Below are 18202 nucleotides of genomic sequence, written 5' to 3'. Positions count from 1 at the left end.
ATAGTATAATTATTAGAATTAAATTGATGATCGAATTAATCAAATTAGTAATTTATTGATAGGAGTGAATGCGGATCGAATATGGTCAAAATCTCAATCCGATCCGCACTAAAATTATTGGATCAAATCGGTTCTAATATCCGTCATTTTTAAGCTTGGATCCGATCCGATCTAATCGGATCGAATATCGGATATATCCGCAAAACACAAAAATATTTTTAAAAACTTATTTTTATTAAAAAATACTAATAAAATTCTTTTTTTCTACTCTTTTAAATATGTTTATTCTTAAAATAATATTAAACATATATTTTTAAATAATAAAATTAAAATAATATAATATATATGATAATTAATAGTTGAAATAAAACATAAGAAGAATATTTAATTATTTATTTATTTATTTTTGGGGATCTGCGGATATGCAGATACCTACATAAAATTCGCAATCCGATCTTTGATCAGATCCATATCCGCAATTTTTTATCGGATTCAAATAAATACCGCGGATATGCGGATCGAATCCGATCCATGAGCACTCCTATTTATTGATTCAACTGATAAATTATTAATTTAATAGGTCAATTCTATCTCACGTAAATAAAAAATATAAAATAATTAATTTAAATATGACAAACAATAACACTGAATAATTGCATTTGAATTTTAAATTTGAAAACTATGAATAAATCTTAAAAGTATGGACAAACCAGTGTTTTATGTAGAAATATATTTGTTGTGAGTAGAAACAAAATCGATTTTATCTTTGTTTTTTTCAATTAGAACTACGTTTTCTTTTGTGATACATACAAAATTATTAGGAGTGAGCACGGTTAGAGGGTACTTAATTATCCGTCTAAATTCGAATTGAACTAATTAAATTGGTTTTGGAATCAACGAATAATCAGGTCCGATCCGAACCAAATCAATGACTCTCTTTAGTAATTGGTTCGAGTAACGGTTTTGAATGCAGAATTCAAACCAATTCGTAGACCCGATCATGTATTAATTAAATAAAAAAATAAAAATTTAAAATATATGTGCCTTTTAATGATTTTGAGTTTCTCTCTATTGCATTTTTGTATTTAACTTTTAATGTGTTTGGTGTTTAATATGTTTGGATTTTAATGTGTTTAGTGTTTAATTTGTTTGGATTTTAATATGTTTAGTTTTTAATGTGTTTGGTGTTTAATATGTTTGAATTTTAATGTGTTTAGTGTTTAATATGTTTGGATTTTAACATGTTTAGATTATTTCTATTGATTTTACATTTTTATTGTACTTACAGAATTTGTAAAATAATTTTTTTTTATGAATTTCTATTTCATCGGATACCCAATTCTCCAAACCGAACTAATCCGTTTTTAATCGGTTTGATTTGGTTCGGATACATACACAAAAAAACGTAAATTCAAATCAAACCGAACCAATTACAATTCAATTAATTCGGTTCTAATTTCACCCTAAACTCGAATCAATCCGACCCGTGCTCACCCCTAAAAACCAGATATGGTTATATTTTTTTGGTGTCTTCAGATATAGTTCTATATTTTGTAGGAAAAATACCCTCACAAAATTAATATAAAATAATTAAAAAATTAAAGAAACTCACCTGAGGGACAAAAAGAAAGATCGGCATGGAATCCGACCTCAAAGTGAGAGAGATTGATGCTGATTTAGAGTTTTTAAAATTTAAATATAAGTGTTCTAAGGTGTCACGCTTTATATTGTATTTTAGTTTTTTTTTTGGTGACATATTGTATTTTAGTTTACCTTAAAGTAATTTATATTTAAATTTTTAAAATTCTATATTCTATATCAATTTATATAAATTAGTTATATGAGTGAAACATAACAGATTATTAATTATTATATTTAGATAATTTTAAAATCCAATTTATTTAGATAATTTTAAAGGTGAAAAATTGGCTACAAAGAAGTTCCAATAAAAAATAACTTAAGTTATAAAGCATTGTTTCCTGTGAATTTTTAATTTTATTGTTTTTTTTTTTTTGCTAATTTTTGGTATTTATCAAAGTGAAAGATTCATTTTTTTTGTCTTTATCCCTATAATAAACAATATATTTCTTTTTTACAAAATAATACAATTATATATCTTTGAAAAAAAAAATCCAATTTATTTAATTACATAATTTGCCCATTAAATTTTTTTTCTTTGTATTACATTATTTTTTCTTTATGTATTTTTCTCTATCATTAAGTCAACATTTAATTCATTTATTTTTTTATGATATTCTCTAATTTAATCACTCACTAATAAATTATTAAATATAAAATAAAATTTAAATTTTTAATATTTATTTAAGTAGATAAACGAACAAATATTTTTCACATACAAGTCATTATTTCATACAAGTCCATACAAGTCTCTTTAACCTAATTCACCTCATGCGCCACTATTTAACCAACTTTTCAATCAATGCGTGAATATATAACTGCTTTTTCGAAAGGATTTTATTTTTACCGAAATTAACTCAATGATGGTTACAATACAAGAGTTATCCACCCTAAAATGACACTTATAACTAACGTCGACTAGATGATGCCCCACCCCATCAAGAGTGGTACAAGTCCTACGCGTGTGACCCACTTGACGACACAATCTGCATATCTTCTCCCCGCTATGCTCAACATCATCCATGTTGTTATGAATCCTGGAACTGACGGGGTGACCTCTCTTTACTCTCATCATCCTACGGTTGGGCCAAATACAGGCCCTGTCATAGGATGGTCAGTCTTCCTCGTGACCAATCGGTCGAAACTCTGATCAGTAAACATTAAAGACCGACTCATGCAATACATAGGATGTACATACCACTTTCAATCAAGTCGTGCATGAGAATAGGCTGCAAGAATGTAACGGCAAGGAACATCAAGAGCCTAGAAATACCCACAATCACACTTACCCTCATCAAGTAGCACTTGGTAATTCTGTTGCCTAGACCCGAGCACTGCTGCTAACTCTTCAACCACGAACATAGTCCTTTACCGATCAAACTGATAAACATTCATAGTGTTTACATGCTTTGAGTTGAACTCTATGGCCTTCATCAACGTCTGTGAGAATTCAGTGTCAACTTGAAGCTAAGCAAGGGCCTCTGAACCCTTCCTAGCAAAAAGTTCACCCAAATAGAAATAACTTGACTTAACAAGAGTAATGATGGGCAAATTATGAGAACCCTTCATGACAGCGTTAATGCACTCCGAGATGTTTGTTGTCATGTGACCAAACTGACGACCCTCGTCCGCATACTGCACCCAATGTGAACGAGGCATTTCTTTAAGCCAGTTTGTAATTGCAACATTCTCGCCCCCTCAGACGACCAAAATAATGAGCAAACTTCCGCTGCGACTTCGAATATGCTACGTTAACCAGAATCTTCTTCAAGTCCTTGTTTTTGAAGTGACTCATGAAGTTGGCAGCAATGTGTCTTGCACAAAACACCTGAAACGCATGCAGTGGTTTCCATAAACTTTCATCGGCATTCAATGCAGCATCAACTGATTTGAGCCTATCTAAAATCACTAAAACGTCGGGTTTTGGTGTCACATGTTGCTGCAAATACAAAAGAAAAAACGACCAAGCCTCCTTCGTCTCTTCCTCAACAATGGCAAATGCAATAGGCAATATATTTGCATTGCCATCTTGAGCAATAGCCATAAGTAACGTGCCTCCGTATATACCATATAAGTGGGTGCCATCGATAGAAATAAGTGGCTTGCAATGTTTGAAAGCCTCAACACATGGTGGAAACGTCCAAAATACCTGAAGAAACATGACAGTGGCGATTGCACCAGGCCAAGGCTATGTCACAAGTTGCACCAAAGTACCTAAATACCCATCAACAGTTAGTATGTGTAGGTGGATACTTTATACATACTAAGCACAATGTATTGAATCTTACCGGGTAAGTACATCTGCATAGCGAATAACCAACGAGGAAGCTCGTTGTATGACTCCTCCCAATCGCCATATATTCTAGTAATGACTCTCTGCTTTGCAAGCCAAACCTTTCTGTACGATGCCTTATAACCGAAGTGATTCTCCACACCTCTCTGCAAAACCCTTATGCTGATTGTTGGATCTGTTTTGACCATGTTGAATATGTACTGAGCAATCACCTTCGGATACAACCTACGATGGTCTAAGCCCATCGATGTTTTCATACAAGTATGATGACCACCGTATCTCCTAACCTCCCATTTTTCTTGCTCTCGGCGATACGCTATGCATATGTTCCAAGAGCAATCGGGTCCGAATCAGATAAACTGTACATCATGCTTCAACTGGTCATTCTCCAATATTTTATACTCCACAGCCCTCCTGATACTATACCTCTTAACTGCCAATATGTATCGTGGTATTTAAAATTAGAATAATTTGTTTTAGGAAATAATATTATTTTTTATTTATTTTGAAAAACAATCCATCAATCTTGCAACAAACAATATAGAACAAGTAAACACATAAAAACACAAACTCCAAACACAATTTAGAGCACTATGAGAAACAAAAATTAGCAACATCATCGCTCTATCTGCTATCTGTCCCTGCACATATATTCATCATATGAAAACCTATCCCTGCCTCGAAACAATCAAATGCCCTCCATGGTCATGACCAACTAAAATTCCAAGCCTCAATAATTGGCTCATTGCTAGTCAAAAAGTTATGAACCTTCAATTGTAAAAGCCTCAGAGGTTTTAGGTTCACAAATGTTATATTCCTTTTATGCGTAATTCCATTATAGAAAGCAAAATCCCACCATTAAGATTCAAGAAAAACTAGTTGTGTTTTGCATTGCTAAAAGTAATCATTTATATAATTAACTACAAAATTTGAAACCTAGTATAAAAAAAAATATCACACATTAAAATACTTAACTTTCTAGATCCACATTGTTTCTAGAAACTGTAAAGATTTGAAAGGCTACATAGAATCTGCAACAAATGATAATTGGATGTGTCACTACTTCAAATAATCTCTCTTTCAGGAGAACCTCTCATTTATAAGGGGCTTGAACTTGTGATGGGGTGCAAAGATAATCATACATTCAACATTAAAACTGTCTGATCTTATAAAGGCCAATCCTCAAGGAATTATATTCTTAATAATAAAAAATCATCACCTGCAAAATCAGAATTTATGTTAGTATAAACAATAAAATATGTAAGCATTTTCACTCTAAAATAGATGAAACATATAGTAAGTAATGTGGTTGTTTAGAGTATTTATGTTAGAATAATTTGTTACTTTGCTAGAAGACTTTGGTAATTTTAAACTTGTTTGGATTTGTGCTTGAAGTTTTCTCACAATTTGATTTGAAGAATCTGAATTTGTAACATCATGGATTAGTCTACCAATGAAATAAATAATTTGCTCATTTCTTTTGTAGGATATTTTAGACAATATGTAAAAACTTTACTTCTGCATCCTTTTGATGTTTCCAGAAATATGTGTCACTTTTTATTGCTTGCTTCTTAGTAGTTCTTATTAGTAAGAGAGAAAGGATTAAGAAAGGATTCTTAATCATTTATATTATCAAAAAATAAAATGAGTAAAAATATGAAAAATTTCATACCATTCTTGTTATTCACAAAATGGTGTGGGATCAATATTGAATTTTTTTTTCTTCTCTTTGCTTATCCTCTACAATATGTCAGAAGAGTTAATCACATATAAAAGTTTAGAACTCAAATACAAAACAAAATACACAAAAAAATCTTTCACCTGCTAAAAGGTAAATAAATGTATAATCACTTCAATTTTCTTTTTTAATAAAAAAATAATTTCATTAAGATGAGTAGAAGGATAATAAAAATTGGGGGATAAGGGATACCCAATACAAAAAGCAAAAATAATAATCACTTTGAAAATATTTTGTAATTTTACTTGTCCAATTCTTTTGTTAGAGAAAGTACGCAATAAAAAGTAGGAAATGAAAAGGGAATTCAAATTTTAAGTTCTTCCCTCAATCTATTGATTTTTTGTATTTGCATGACACATACAAAATCATATATTCGTAAAAAAATTTTATGACTTAGATGCCAATACTTTCTGCTGCAAGTACCACCTTTTTTATTAGGGGACAAAAGTACAATCATGAATTTCAAGAGGGCAAAGTCTCCCGTGTAGAAAGTGTTATGGCTTCTACATGTGTAGAAATGGAGTGGAGCTGGCAATGTGCGACCGAGAGAGCAGATGTCACAAGTTACAGCAATGGTCTCCTCTCGAGTCAGAAATTGCTACTAACTTCATGTGACATGGAAACATTATTATCTTGTGTTAAGCAAACTGCGGATAGATAATTAGTATGAGTTCTAGTTGGGTCTCGTTTTATTGGCCTTTTTGTCATAGGTGGAATGATTTGAGGTTCGCAGTTGGAACGTGGAAGTGCACACACCTAAATAATTTTGCTACATAATATGACTGGTCCATATATATAAAATATTAAAGGAAAATAAAAATATATATAACATTCACTATACAAAATAAAACAATACACACGTTTAATTACCTACGTTAATTACTCATTATACTACTCAATTACAATAGCCACACAAATCAAAATATAAACAACATAATTACTTTTCATAAGAGAACAACAGGCACAACAAATGATACAACATAATTTTAGATCCTTAATCCCGAATTCTAAATACTAAACTAATACCAAAAAGAGTTAACAAATTTAGAAATTAGGATTTTATGCATAAGATTTATGTTTTACGATATATGAATTAAGGTTTACAGATTATGATATATGTGTTACGGTTTACGGATTTAGGTATATCGATTGATAGTTTACAATTTAGTGTTTATTATTTAGGTCATTGGGTTCATGGTTTGCAGAAAGAGAGTTCACAGTTTATCTTTAACAAAATTATTGTTTATGCTTACGGACTTAGAGTTTATGATTATATCTTTTTGATTCACAAATGATAATATATGGTCTACGGTTATTAGTTTCGTTTTCAGGTGTCATATTTTACAGTTTACTATTCATGATCTTTGTGAATCACTTAAACTCAAACCTTAACTCACAATCCGAAATCCTAATCCCTAAAACTGAATCCTAAATCTTATTTTTGGAAATCCAAATTACTCACATTCAGAGATACATGATCAACTACAAATTCATTCATTAAATTCGTTTTCACCACTAATTATTTAAATTAAACCCTCAAAGTATGTTTATACAAAATAAAACTAATAAACTACTCATAAATTACATTACAAAAACTTTATACATATCTTTTTTTCAACTAAAAAACTACTAAAAACATAGGTCAGATATTCTTTGACCCACTTAGTGTGTTCCTCAAGCCTTTGAATATACATATGATCACAAATCCTCTTATATCTCAACGTCTAAAAAATAACAAACTAATTATACTTTTGTAAAAATCATTTAACTCCGTCCAAAAAATCAGATTCATCTAACCTTGCGCAAAAAAAAGCCCACCTATGATAAGCCCATTGATACCCTACATTAATTACTCAGAAATTTCTAACGTTAACAAACTATTATCTTAACCCATCACCTGAAAAACTCTAGATGATTCCACTGTGCACTGCCAGAAATTGTCCCCTTCTTAGACACTTGTCACACACCAACTACTTCCAACGCATTTCTACAGGTGTGAAATTGTCTCACATTCTACACCAAAAAATTTGCCTTTCAAGAAACAACTTACAGCAATAGTTACAAGATCTTCAAGCAACTCCTCCAAGTGGCGTAAAGGATATCAAATAAGGAGATAATGCATATAGTTCATTAATATTCAGAAGCATCAAAGAAAAAGTAAATGTTGGCAAAATGATGTCCTATAAATTTGAACGATTTTGATAAGTAACAACTCACCCACTGTGTTGGACCATCAATAGGTGCACTCAATGGATCATCATGTACCTTAAGAACCAAGAAAGCATTTAAAAGCTGTTTGATGAACAAACTAAATATAAGCCTTAAAGTTTACCCTAAACTTCTTTCTTTTAATAATAATTCCAATAAGATCCCCCTAAAAAAATAAAACTAATATATATACCTCCATGAAAATCCCATCCACCCCTATAGCAACTGCAGTTCTTACAATGCAAGGTATTAATTCTCGAAGACCTCCACTTACAACACCTCCGCCATCCAACTAGACATGAAAGCAGAATGTTAAAAGTTGGAGCTAAAGAAATCTCGTATGATAGTTAGGTTCAAAGTAGAAACAGATCTTGTGTGACTCCAGTGTTCAAATGAAAAAAAAAGAAAGATAACATGAGGCAGGTGTACTCCAATACACAATGATCCTTATGAATCAACAATGCATAGAAGCCAATGAACTTTTGACATCATGAATCTGAAGAGAGCACTCTGCTCTATAATACACTTATTGAAATTAAACAAGGAGCACTTTCGCACGGAGTAAGAATGCACGGAGAAAAAGAGAATGCATTTACATAACATGGAATAGTTAAATACTGGGAAAAAGGAGTAAAAAGTTACAGAGAAAAAGAGAATTATATGAGACAACTGTTGTGTTGCAAAATACAAACTACTGAAAAGTCCAAGTATAAACCTGCCTTCTTTCCAGCAAGCTGTTGTAGTAAGTGTGTTATATCAGCTACCTGGGATAAACATTGAGTAAATAATTGAGTTTTCCAATGAAAATGGCATAAAGAAGCAGTGCAAGAAACTTTACCATGACACAAATATTAGAATAATGGCAAAAGGCCCAGTAATGAGTAGTTCTCTAGAGTTACGGCAAAAGGAATAATGAAGTCAATCTATTCTCATAAATTGGCAAATGCCTTCCATCTAATTTTCTTCTTAGTTTATTCGCATATTGAACATACAACAATATTATTCCTTGGGGATGATGTGAACAAAACACTCCAGTATCATTGACAAAATATCAACAGAAAAACTGAAAAAAAAATTACAAAAGATTGGAGAGCGCCATCTGTGCATGTTAGGTAATGTAATTATGTCAATGAAAACAATTTGGGAAATTATGGAATAATCTTTCTTTTAAGATATAGAAAGGGAAGTAATGCAGCTTAGAGTTGGTCATTAAAGCAACTTTGACCATATTAACATGTACTAATCTGGCTGATTGTGTTCACATAGATTCATCCTATTTAATGAATCGTAATTATATCATCAAATAAATGGTTCAGGAAGGGAGATACCTTTCTCCCTAACATATTATAACCTTCCATTGAATAAGAAAGCATAGAAAGATTCAAATAGTTCATCTTAAAGAGAAATATATAATAAAACAAATATTGACTTACAATAGGGCAAATTAGCTTCTCTCATCCACTCCAGGTTACGTGGATCAAAAATCAAATCATCTATATAAAAAGGCAACGAATTTAATCAATTCTGGGTTTTGAAAATAGAATGATAGTGGACAATCAACTGTAGTGCTGACATTCTTTGAGCAAAGTTAAACCTTAAATGCATGTTAAAAATTTTGATTATAGGAGGGAATGTGCTACAGATCACTTAAAAAGAAAAAATATAGATTCAAATTAAATCATACAGGGGAAAAGAACACAAGATTAAAAAGAAACTAGAACATGTGGAAACAGAAAGCAATTCATGATACTGAACGGTTTCAAAGAGTAACATCATTCAAAAGCATACAGAAGACCTCATAAAAGATGTTATAACTCACTGTATCCAAACATAGTTCCTCTCTCACAAACCATAACATTAGGATTTCCAGCCAACTGAACCTTCTCTGCTAAATTTGTCATGACCTATTCATATGAACATTATAAAACATGAGAATACTAAAAGACAGAGAATATTTACCGAGCTTAAGTAATTGTTGATTATTAAAACTTGCAACATAGCAGGATAATATACCCACGGAAGGAGCACAAAACTGGCCCTTCTTGATGTGGACAATTTTTTCAATTTTGGCTACAACAACGAGAAGATCTGTCTGTCATCAGAGGAAAAACACAAAAAAAGAATTGACGTGATCACATCTACTTAATTTTATATCCATCCAATTGACACTAAAACTTGATGTAAAGAATATTTACTTGATGGCATAAGAATGCTGTTATTTGAATGATGTCTGCAATTCTGCCGACTACTTCACACTGTCAAAGAAAAGATAAATCTGTTAAAGGTAGATTAGGATCCAAAATCGAAGACAACATTATGACAAGCTTGGATGGTGTGCCAAATAATTACATTATTGTAATACTTGTATAATTTTTGAAGGCTAAATTTAGTTAAAATTAAAACATCTTACTTGGATAGACTCATGCACATCTGCCACTATGGGGAGGTCATATGCTACTTTAACCTTCTCAAGTATCTGAAATTATAACATAACAAAATTAAATAAAGAAAAAATAGTTCAACTATAACAAAATAGCTTTGCCATTATATGGAATTCGACAATTACACCATTTTTCAAACAAGTGTTCCTACTGTAATTCTCAAAATGCAAACGACAAAAGCAATATATCATAATAAAAAGTAATAGAATCATAACCTTCAACACCTCAACCATCTCTAGGCCACAAAAAGATTTTGATGATGTTCTATTAGCCTTAACAAAGCTTGATTTGAAAACTAATGGGATGCCAACTCTGAAAGTCGCACATACTCTAGATGATGTTAACTTTCAACAAAGATACAAACCATCTCCCGACATTATATTTTACAAGTTTAATTTTTGATTCCTTGTCATGTGAATTCTCTCTCATCCATAGCAAGTGTTATGTTGGTTTTACTAACCAACATTACTCTTAGAATTATATAGGTTCAATATCTCAGCCCACAATGCCTATAATGAGTAAAAACTCTTATACTAGATGCAATTCTGGGAAACAATAAGTAAAAGAGTTCCGTATTTCAAGTGGTTGTTATTATAGCAAAATATTTTGAATGACACAAAGTTAGATAATGTGTATTAGGTAAGAAAAAGGAATTTAATTTCACACAAAATACTACAAAGAATTTTGCTGCAAACCCATGGGGGATGATTGTCATGATTATACTTATCGAACTACTAACAATTTTTGTATAATTCAACTTAGGCACTACAATTATTCCCTATTGGATTTCAATCAAATTAGCTTCGATATTTTTTCCCATGAAACCAAAGGAACAAAAAGTTCCTTAATGGAGAACAATATCATATCTAGATGTAATAGTCTTTATGTACTTAGCCATCTTCATAATATGTTCCTCTGATTTAATCACATTAGGACCCGCTAATAAAACTTGATGGATATTTTTGGAAAACGAAATTCCAACACCCAAAACTCACCGGCAAGTGTACCGGGACGCATCAAGTAATAAAACTCACGGGAGTGAGGTCGATCCCACAGGGATTGAAGGATTGAGCAATTTTAGTTTAGTGGTTGATTTAGTCAAGCGAATCAAGTATTGGTTGAGTGGTTTGTAATTTACAGAAACTAAATTGCATGAAATTTAAAAGTGAGAGGGACAATTGACAAGAAATTAAAGAGGGCAGAAAGTAAAAGTGCCGAATCTTAAAGAACAAGAAATTAAATTGCAGAAACTTAGATTGCAAGAAATGTAAATTGCAGAATCTTAAGATGCAAGAAATTTAAATAACTTGAATCGTAAAGGGAATTGGGAATTAGATTTGCAGAAATTAAACAAGAGAAAGTAAAATTCAACAAACAGAAATGTAACAGATGGACTCAATTAAACCGGATCTTGAATGAAAATGAAAATAAGCTTGGTGTAGCAACGAAACAAGGAAATTGAAATTGAAAGCTGTAGATCTCAGGACTCAAGAGACTAGATAGCCAAGTCTAGATCTCACTGCCTTCCTAGATCCAGCAAGAACAATTGCAAAGAAAATGAAGAAAAGTAAATTGCAGAAATAGTAGAAGAAGAAGCAATTAACAGAAATGGAAATTCAATTATGCAGAAAATTAAACAAGATCTCAAGGTGAGATTGAAACAGAAGTTCTTCAATTCTCCACCCAAGATCCAAAGCAAGAAAAGTAAAGAGTGCTGAGCAAGAACAAGGAAGAAGAGAGATCAATTCTCCTTCCTAATTCTCTTGAATTCTAAAAACAACAACTAAAATGTAAAGGTGAGCTCTCTCTCTAAGTGTTCTAAGAATTCTAAAAGAAAAGCTCCCCGAAAACTTAAATCCTAAGCTATTTATACACTTTCTTCAAATGGTCTTCAAGCCTTGAATTGGGCCTTTGCTCTTGATGGAATTGGGTTGATAAAAGCCTCTGTTGATTGCTCTTGGAGTTGGAGAGAAACCCATTGTGAACCGGGTCATGAATCATAAAAGCTTGAGTCAAAGTTTGAGGCAAACTTTGGCTCTTGCTTTTCATATCAGCTGCCCCCTTTTGCTGCTACCAACGTTTGGGCTAAAGTTTGAGGTCAAACTTTTAGCCAAACGTTGAGCTTTCTTGAATGCCTTGTGGCGCCAACGTTTGCCAAAAAGCTTGAGGCAAACGTTGGCGCAAGCTTTTCTCCTCCAGGGTGTTGGTGTGTGGCGCCAACGTTTGCCAAAAAGCTTGAGGCAAACATTGGCGCAAGCTTTTGCTCCATCCAGGGTGAATTCAACTCTTCCAAAAGTTTGAGCTAAAGTTTGAGGCAAGCTTTTGCTCAAACTTTTTGTTCTCTCTTGCTCCTTGCCCTTTCTTCTTTCTTCAACCTTCTTCAAAGATCTTTTCACCTATCATCAATCAACCAAACACATCAAAGCTATGCTCAAAATCATGAGTTTGTTATTCTTTCATAATATATGACAATTATAGCATAAAATCTCTTGAAATTGCATTAATTCATCCATGGTTGATTGAATCAAAGGAAACATGAAATTCTACCCAATTGGCTTGCTTATAGCTCAAGAAGTGCATAAAATCAATTGAAAACAAAAAGAAAAAGACTAGTGAAACTAGGCTAAGATGACTTGTCATCACAACACCAAACTTAAAACTTGCTTGTCCCCAAGCAAGAAAGGAATTATTGAGAAGAAAGAATGGAATGGAAGATGGTGTTCATGCTAGCAGAGTATTATTGGTAGCTCATGGGGTTTATGTAGATATGTAAACACTCACTTCTTATTGACTTTTAGGCCTAGAAAGTCTCCCTCAAGCATCAAGCAACACACTGCTATGACCTCTCATTATTCCTTTGTCCTTGACTATTATTTTTCTTCATAAGCTTTAGTTCAGTGTCATGTGTAACAAGCTCTTTTCTTTCTTTATGCTTGACACATTATTCACTATAGACACTTGGCTTACATTCCTTCTTAGAACATTGATGCCCAGCACCTCTTTGGGTTACTAAATGCTTTGTAGTTAGGTTGCTCTTGATAGTGGATTTTCAGTTGATGATCCCGGGTTAGTTAACCCAAGTCACCAAGTGTTGATGCACTCCAAAGAACTTAATAATCCAAGCAGATCCTAGTACAAAGACACCACAGGCATATATTCTAAGGTTTAAGCTATTGGTGTCTAGCTTTATTTCTTTTTTCTTTTTGTTTTTCTTTTTAACCAAGGACTTTTATTTTATTGAGATTCATAGACAGTGAACTACTTTCTACTTAAAAGGGGACAACCTAGTTCTCTTATTCACTAAAAGTGAGATATCATACAATCATACATTCATACCACCACTCACTATTATTGTACTTCTGTCTAACAAAGAACTAACTCACTTCACATTCCAAACATTTCTTTTATTGAATTAGAGATGCAGGGGACAAAATATGCTTTTAGTTAAGTGAAAGTAAACACACAAGCACACACTTAGACTAGCTTACTTATTGCAAAGAGTGATTTTACTTGTACTAGATGAACACTTTAGCAAGACATAAGTCAAAGCATTTCTCAACAGCAAGAGTTAAGTATAGATACAACCTATTGGTTTGCAGTTCCTTTGTCCTTCCTTCTGTTGTGCCCCTTTTGAGTTATGATGCATAATGTCTTCAATTGATGGTTAGTTCCCTGCACAATTCTCAAAAGTTGCTTGCTTCTCAAGCCCTTAGGTTACTGATTAGTACATATGAATAGAGGGTGGCTTTTGGATTTAATTTGGTGTATGGGAACACCAAACTTAATTCCTTGCCACTTCCTCTGATACACAGGTTAACTACATGTAAAATCTTGTGTTCTTGCTAAAGGTTATGAAGTTAAAACTAGAGAGTAATTAAGTAATTGAATAATCTGTTTGATTGCTTGGAGCTAGTATTGTGCAAGAAGTGAGAATGTGTTTTTAAATGATGTTTTGGTGGAACACCAAACTTATAATCCTTTATTCTCCTTTAAATTGTTTTGGTGTGTAACACCAAACTTAGCTCCTTGCAATGCATACCAAATATTCAACATTTTTATTGAAAAGGCTATGAAAAGAAAACTACCTCTGGTTGGGTTGCCTCCCAACAAGCGCTCTTTTAATGTAACTAGCTTGACATTAGGGCTTTCTTTCATGGTGGTTGATGGTTATAGTGCCTCAACTTGTCCCCTCTGATTGTGAGCTTCTTCTTTGTTCCTTGGTGTTCTATCTCAGCATGTTCTAGTGAGAGTATTTTGCTCACAGTATAGTAATCATCAATCTGTTGGCTTGCTCCCAGTTGTTGATAGACTAACTACACTTTGTCACCTTTGGAGAGCCCTTCTGTTGGAATTTTTTTGTTCTTCCAACCCTTTTTTATTCTATTTTCATTCTTCTTTCTTCTTCTTATTGATCCTTTCTACTTGCAAGTGGGCTTCATTTTGGGATTCTTCTTCTTGATAACTAACACATCAGTGCTTTCATGAATCTCTTCATTGCTCTGTACGAGTTCTTTTTCTTCTTCCCATGCTGCATTATCTACTTCTTGCTTTGGGAGGTAACTGCTGATCATCTTGTCAATTTCTTCCTTCCTCTGCAGTTCTATCTTGTCAGTTTCCATGCTATCTTTTTTTTCATTGATGAACTTTATTTCTGGAGAGACACTTAGTGTGACACTTTCATCATGTAGCCTAAGGGTTAACTCTCCTTTTTCTACGTCTACGATGGCCCTAGCAGTGGCCAAGAATGGCCTTCCCAGTATAATAGAGTCACCATCATCCTCATCAGATTCCAAGATCACAAAATCAGCAGGGAAAATGAATATGTGTACTTTGACTAGAAAGTTCTCAACTATACCCCTTGGGTACACTACTGATTTGTCCACCAATTCTAAAGACATCTGTACTGGTTTCACTTCTTTCATGCGCAGCTTTTTCACTAGAGAGGAGGGCATCAGATTGATACTAGCCCCTAGGTCACACAGCGCCTTGCTGATGGTCATGTTACCAATGGCACAGGGTAGAAAGAAACTCCCAGGGTCTTCACGTTTAGGGGGAAGTCCCTTTTGAATCAATACTCTGCATTCTTCAGTGAGCATGATAGTTTCCTTTTCTTGCCAACTTCTCTTCTTGTTGATTAGCTCCTTCATGAACTTGGCATATAGGGGCATTTGCTCCAGTGCCTCAGCTAAGGGAATATTTATCTCTAACTTCTTGAAAGTCTCAAGGAACTTATGAAAGTGTTGATCCTTTGCCTCCTTGTTGAATCTCTGGGGATATGGTAGTGGAGGTACAAAGTTCTTCTCTGCTTGTTGCTTTTGATTCTTGGTTGGCTCTTCAATTGCTTCATTCCCTTTTTTTGGAATTTTTGATTGTTCCTCCTTTTCTTTAGTTTGCTTGCTTGCCATTGCATCATCACCATTGGCTTCCTCTGCGTGTGTTGGCTTTTCCCCCTCTATTGGCCTTTTGCTGTTCTCTGCTTGCTTCCTAGTAGTGTCATTGTTGCTCATCAATGTTCTCCCACTTCTTAACTGTATTGCCTTGCATTCTTCCTTAGGATTTGGAATTATGTCACTTGGCAGGGAACTTGATGGTCTCTCTGTTGCCAGGTGTTTAGAGAGCTGGCCAATTTGCCTCTCCATATTCTTTATGGAGGCTTCTTGATTTTTGGTTGTCATTTCTTGGTGTTTCCACATTTTGTCTATCAAGGTTTCCAGGTTAGTGATTCTCTGAGAGTCATGTGAAATTGGCTGGTTATAGGGTGTTGAGGGTTGGTGGTAAGTGTTTTGGTTTGTGGGTTGGTTATTGGATGGATAATGGTTGGGGTTGGGGTGGTTGTTTTGGGGTTTTCTGTAAGGGTTTTGGGTGGTTTGCTGCTGATTGTTGTTTTGGTTGTTTCTTGAGGTGTTTTTATTTGAATTTTTTTGCCATGGTTGTTGGTTTTGGTTATGGTTATCTCCCCACCTCAGGTTTGGATGGTTCTTTCATGAAGGGTTGTAAGTATCACCATAGACTTCATTTAACCCAGAATTTTGGTTGTGCATGTATTGGACTTGCTCCTGCTGTTGCTCCTCTTGAGTTTCTTCATTTGTTCCCCATGTGGTTGATGGTTGATTGGTGCTTACTGCTGCAACTTGGAGGCTATCAATCCTCTTGGCCATTTGCTCAAATTGTTGTTGAATCTGCTGCTGCATCAATTTATTTTGAGCTAGGATTGAGTCCACTCCTTCCAACTCCATCACTCCCTTCCTTTGTGATGGTTGGCGTTGCCTTTGGTGAGCGAAGAAATACTGGTTGTTAGCTACCATATCAATGAGATTTTGAGCTTCTTCTGCAGTTTTCATGAGTTGCAAAGAGCCTCCAGCTGAATGATCCAAGGCCTCTTGAGATTTCAATGTCAAGCCTTCATAGAAATTCTGCAATCTATCCCACTCATTGAACATTCCAGGGGGACACCTCCTGATCAGAGCCTTGTATCTTTCCCATGCCTCATATAATGGTTCAACCTCCAATTGGGTGAATGTTTGTACTTCAGTCTTCAATCTGATAACCCTTTGAGGTGGGTAAAATTTGGCAAGGAATTTGCTCACTAGATCATCCCAATTGTCAATGCTGTCTCTTGGGAAAGATTCCAACCATTGGGTGGCTTCGTCTCTGAGAGAGAATGGAAATAGCAGTAGCTTATAGCTGTCAGGATGCACTCCATTGGTTTTAACAGTGTCACAAATCCTCAAGAAAGTGGACAAGTGTTGATTTGGATCTTCAAGTGGTCCTCCTCCATAAGAGCAATTGTTTTGAACTAATGTGATGAGTTGTGGCTTTAGTTCAAAGTTATTTGCATTAACATTTGGTGTATGAATGCTACTCCCACAATGTCTAGGATTTGCAAATGTGTAGGAAGCCAGAACTCTTCTCTGTGGTGGATTGTTGTTGTTATTAGCTGCTCCTCCTTGTGGATTAGTTGGAATTGTTGTATGTTCCTCCATATCTTGGAACTCTTCTTCTTCCGAATCCTCTTCTCCAACAATGTTTTTCCCTCTTTCAGCTCTTCTTAATCTCCTGAGGGTTCTTTCGTCTTGTTCACAAAAGGTTGGTATAGCTCTCCTTGTCCCTGACATGCAAACAAGACATAAAAATCATACAAAACCAGAAGGATAGCAATACTTCAATCCGTGATGAAATTGTAGTTAGCTCAAGCAAAAATTCAAACAGTTAGTGGGTTAGTCCAAAGTTAGAGAAACAGAAAATAAAAATGCTAGATCTAGATCTCCACTTCACTTGATCATTGTCAATCTATTTCAATCCCCGGCAACGGCGCCAAAAACTTGATGGATATTTTTGGAAAATGAAATTCCAACACCCAAAACTCACCGGCAAGTGTACCGGGTCGCATCAAGTAATAAAACTCATGGGAGTGAGGTCGATCCCACAGGGATTGAAGGATTGAGCAATTTTAGTTTAGTTTAGACTAGCTTACTTATTGCAAAGAGTGATTTTACTTGTACTAGATGAACACTTTAGCAAGACATAAGTCAAAGCATTTCTCAACAGCAAGAGTTAAGTATAGATACAACCTATTGGTTTGCAGTTCCTTTGTCCTTCCTTCTGTTGTGCCCCTTTTGAGTTATGATGCATAATGTCTTCAATTGATGGTTAGTTCCCTGCACAATTCTCAAAAGTTGCTTGCTTCTCAAGCCCTTAGGTTACTGATTAGTACATATGAATAGAGGGTGGCTTTTGGATTTAATTTGGTGTATGGGAACACCAAACTTAATTCTAATGTTCTGAAAATCGGTTCGAATTGCCCGGTCGAACCGATTGAACCGCGAACTGGTGAGAATTACGATTCGGTTTTATGCTAAAACCGGAAAAAATAAAAACCGTTGT

At 34.2% G+C, this 18202-nt stretch overlaps 2 protein-coding genes across 2 annotated transcripts; both read right to left on the bottom strand.

The window, feature by feature from the left end:
• Positions 1 to 3105: 3105 nt before the first annotated feature.
• On the bottom strand, positions 3106 to 4176 carry LOC107611360 (uncharacterized). The gene is made up of 3 exons (XM_016313297.1): positions 3910 to 4176; positions 3395 to 3826; positions 3106 to 3273 (listed from the first exon to the last, which is right to left on the bottom strand). The coding sequence occupies exons 1-3, from the start codon at positions 4174 to 4176 to the stop codon at positions 3106 to 3108; spliced, it is 867 nt and encodes a 288-aa protein (XP_016168783.1).
• Positions 4177 to 5611: 1435 nt separating this feature from the next.
• On the bottom strand, positions 5612 to 15414 carry LOC148578362 (2-dehydro-3-deoxyphosphooctonate aldolase-like). The gene is made up of 13 exons (XM_088503025.1): positions 15090 to 15414; positions 11185 to 11266; positions 10534 to 10636; positions 10288 to 10353; positions 10073 to 10132; positions 9895 to 9969; positions 9697 to 9781; positions 9297 to 9370; positions 8597 to 8641; positions 8071 to 8169; positions 7887 to 7934; positions 7720 to 7767; positions 5612 to 5671 (listed from the first exon to the last, which is right to left on the bottom strand). The coding sequence occupies exons 1-13, from the start codon at positions 15412 to 15414 to the stop codon at positions 5612 to 5614; spliced, it is 1170 nt and encodes a 389-aa protein (XP_088359151.1).
• Positions 15415 to 18202: the final 2788 nt, after the last annotated feature.

The sequence above is a fragment of the Arachis ipaensis genome, chromosome B1 (genome assembly GCF_059453495.1).
Source record: "Arachis ipaensis isolate K30076 ecotype BB chromosome B1, ASM5945349v1, whole genome shotgun sequence".
Taxonomy (NCBI): domain Eukaryota; kingdom Viridiplantae; phylum Streptophyta; class Magnoliopsida; order Fabales; family Fabaceae; genus Arachis; species Arachis ipaensis.
The sequence above is the reverse complement of the archived record's forward strand: the minus strand, read 5'-3'. Positions and strand labels throughout refer to the sequence as shown.

Coding starts and splice junctions, on each gene's coding strand:
- LOC107611360 (XM_016313297.1), bottom strand. CDS start 4,176: ATGGGCTTAGACCATCGTAGGTTGTATCCGAAGGTGATTGCTCAGTAC. Junction 3,827..3,909: donor CCGGTAAGATTCAATACATT/GTGCTTAGTATG, acceptor CTTGTGACATAG/CCTTGGCCTGGTGCAATCGC. Junction 3,274..3,394: donor AGGACTTGAAGAAGATTCTG/GTTAACGTAGCA, acceptor CATTGGGTGCAG/TATGCGGACGAGGGTCGTCA.
- LOC148578362 (XM_088503025.1), bottom strand. CDS start 15,414: ATGCTCACTGAAGAATGCAGAGTATTGATTCAAAAGGGACTTCCCCCT. Junction 9,782..9,894: donor GCCAGTTTTGTGCTCCTTCC/GTGGGTATATTA, acceptor TCATATGAATAG/GTCATGACAAATTTAGCAGA. Junction 5,672..7,719: donor AAGATCTTGTAACTATTGCT/GTAAGTTGTTTC, acceptor GACATATTGTAG/AGGATAAGCAAAGAGAAGAA.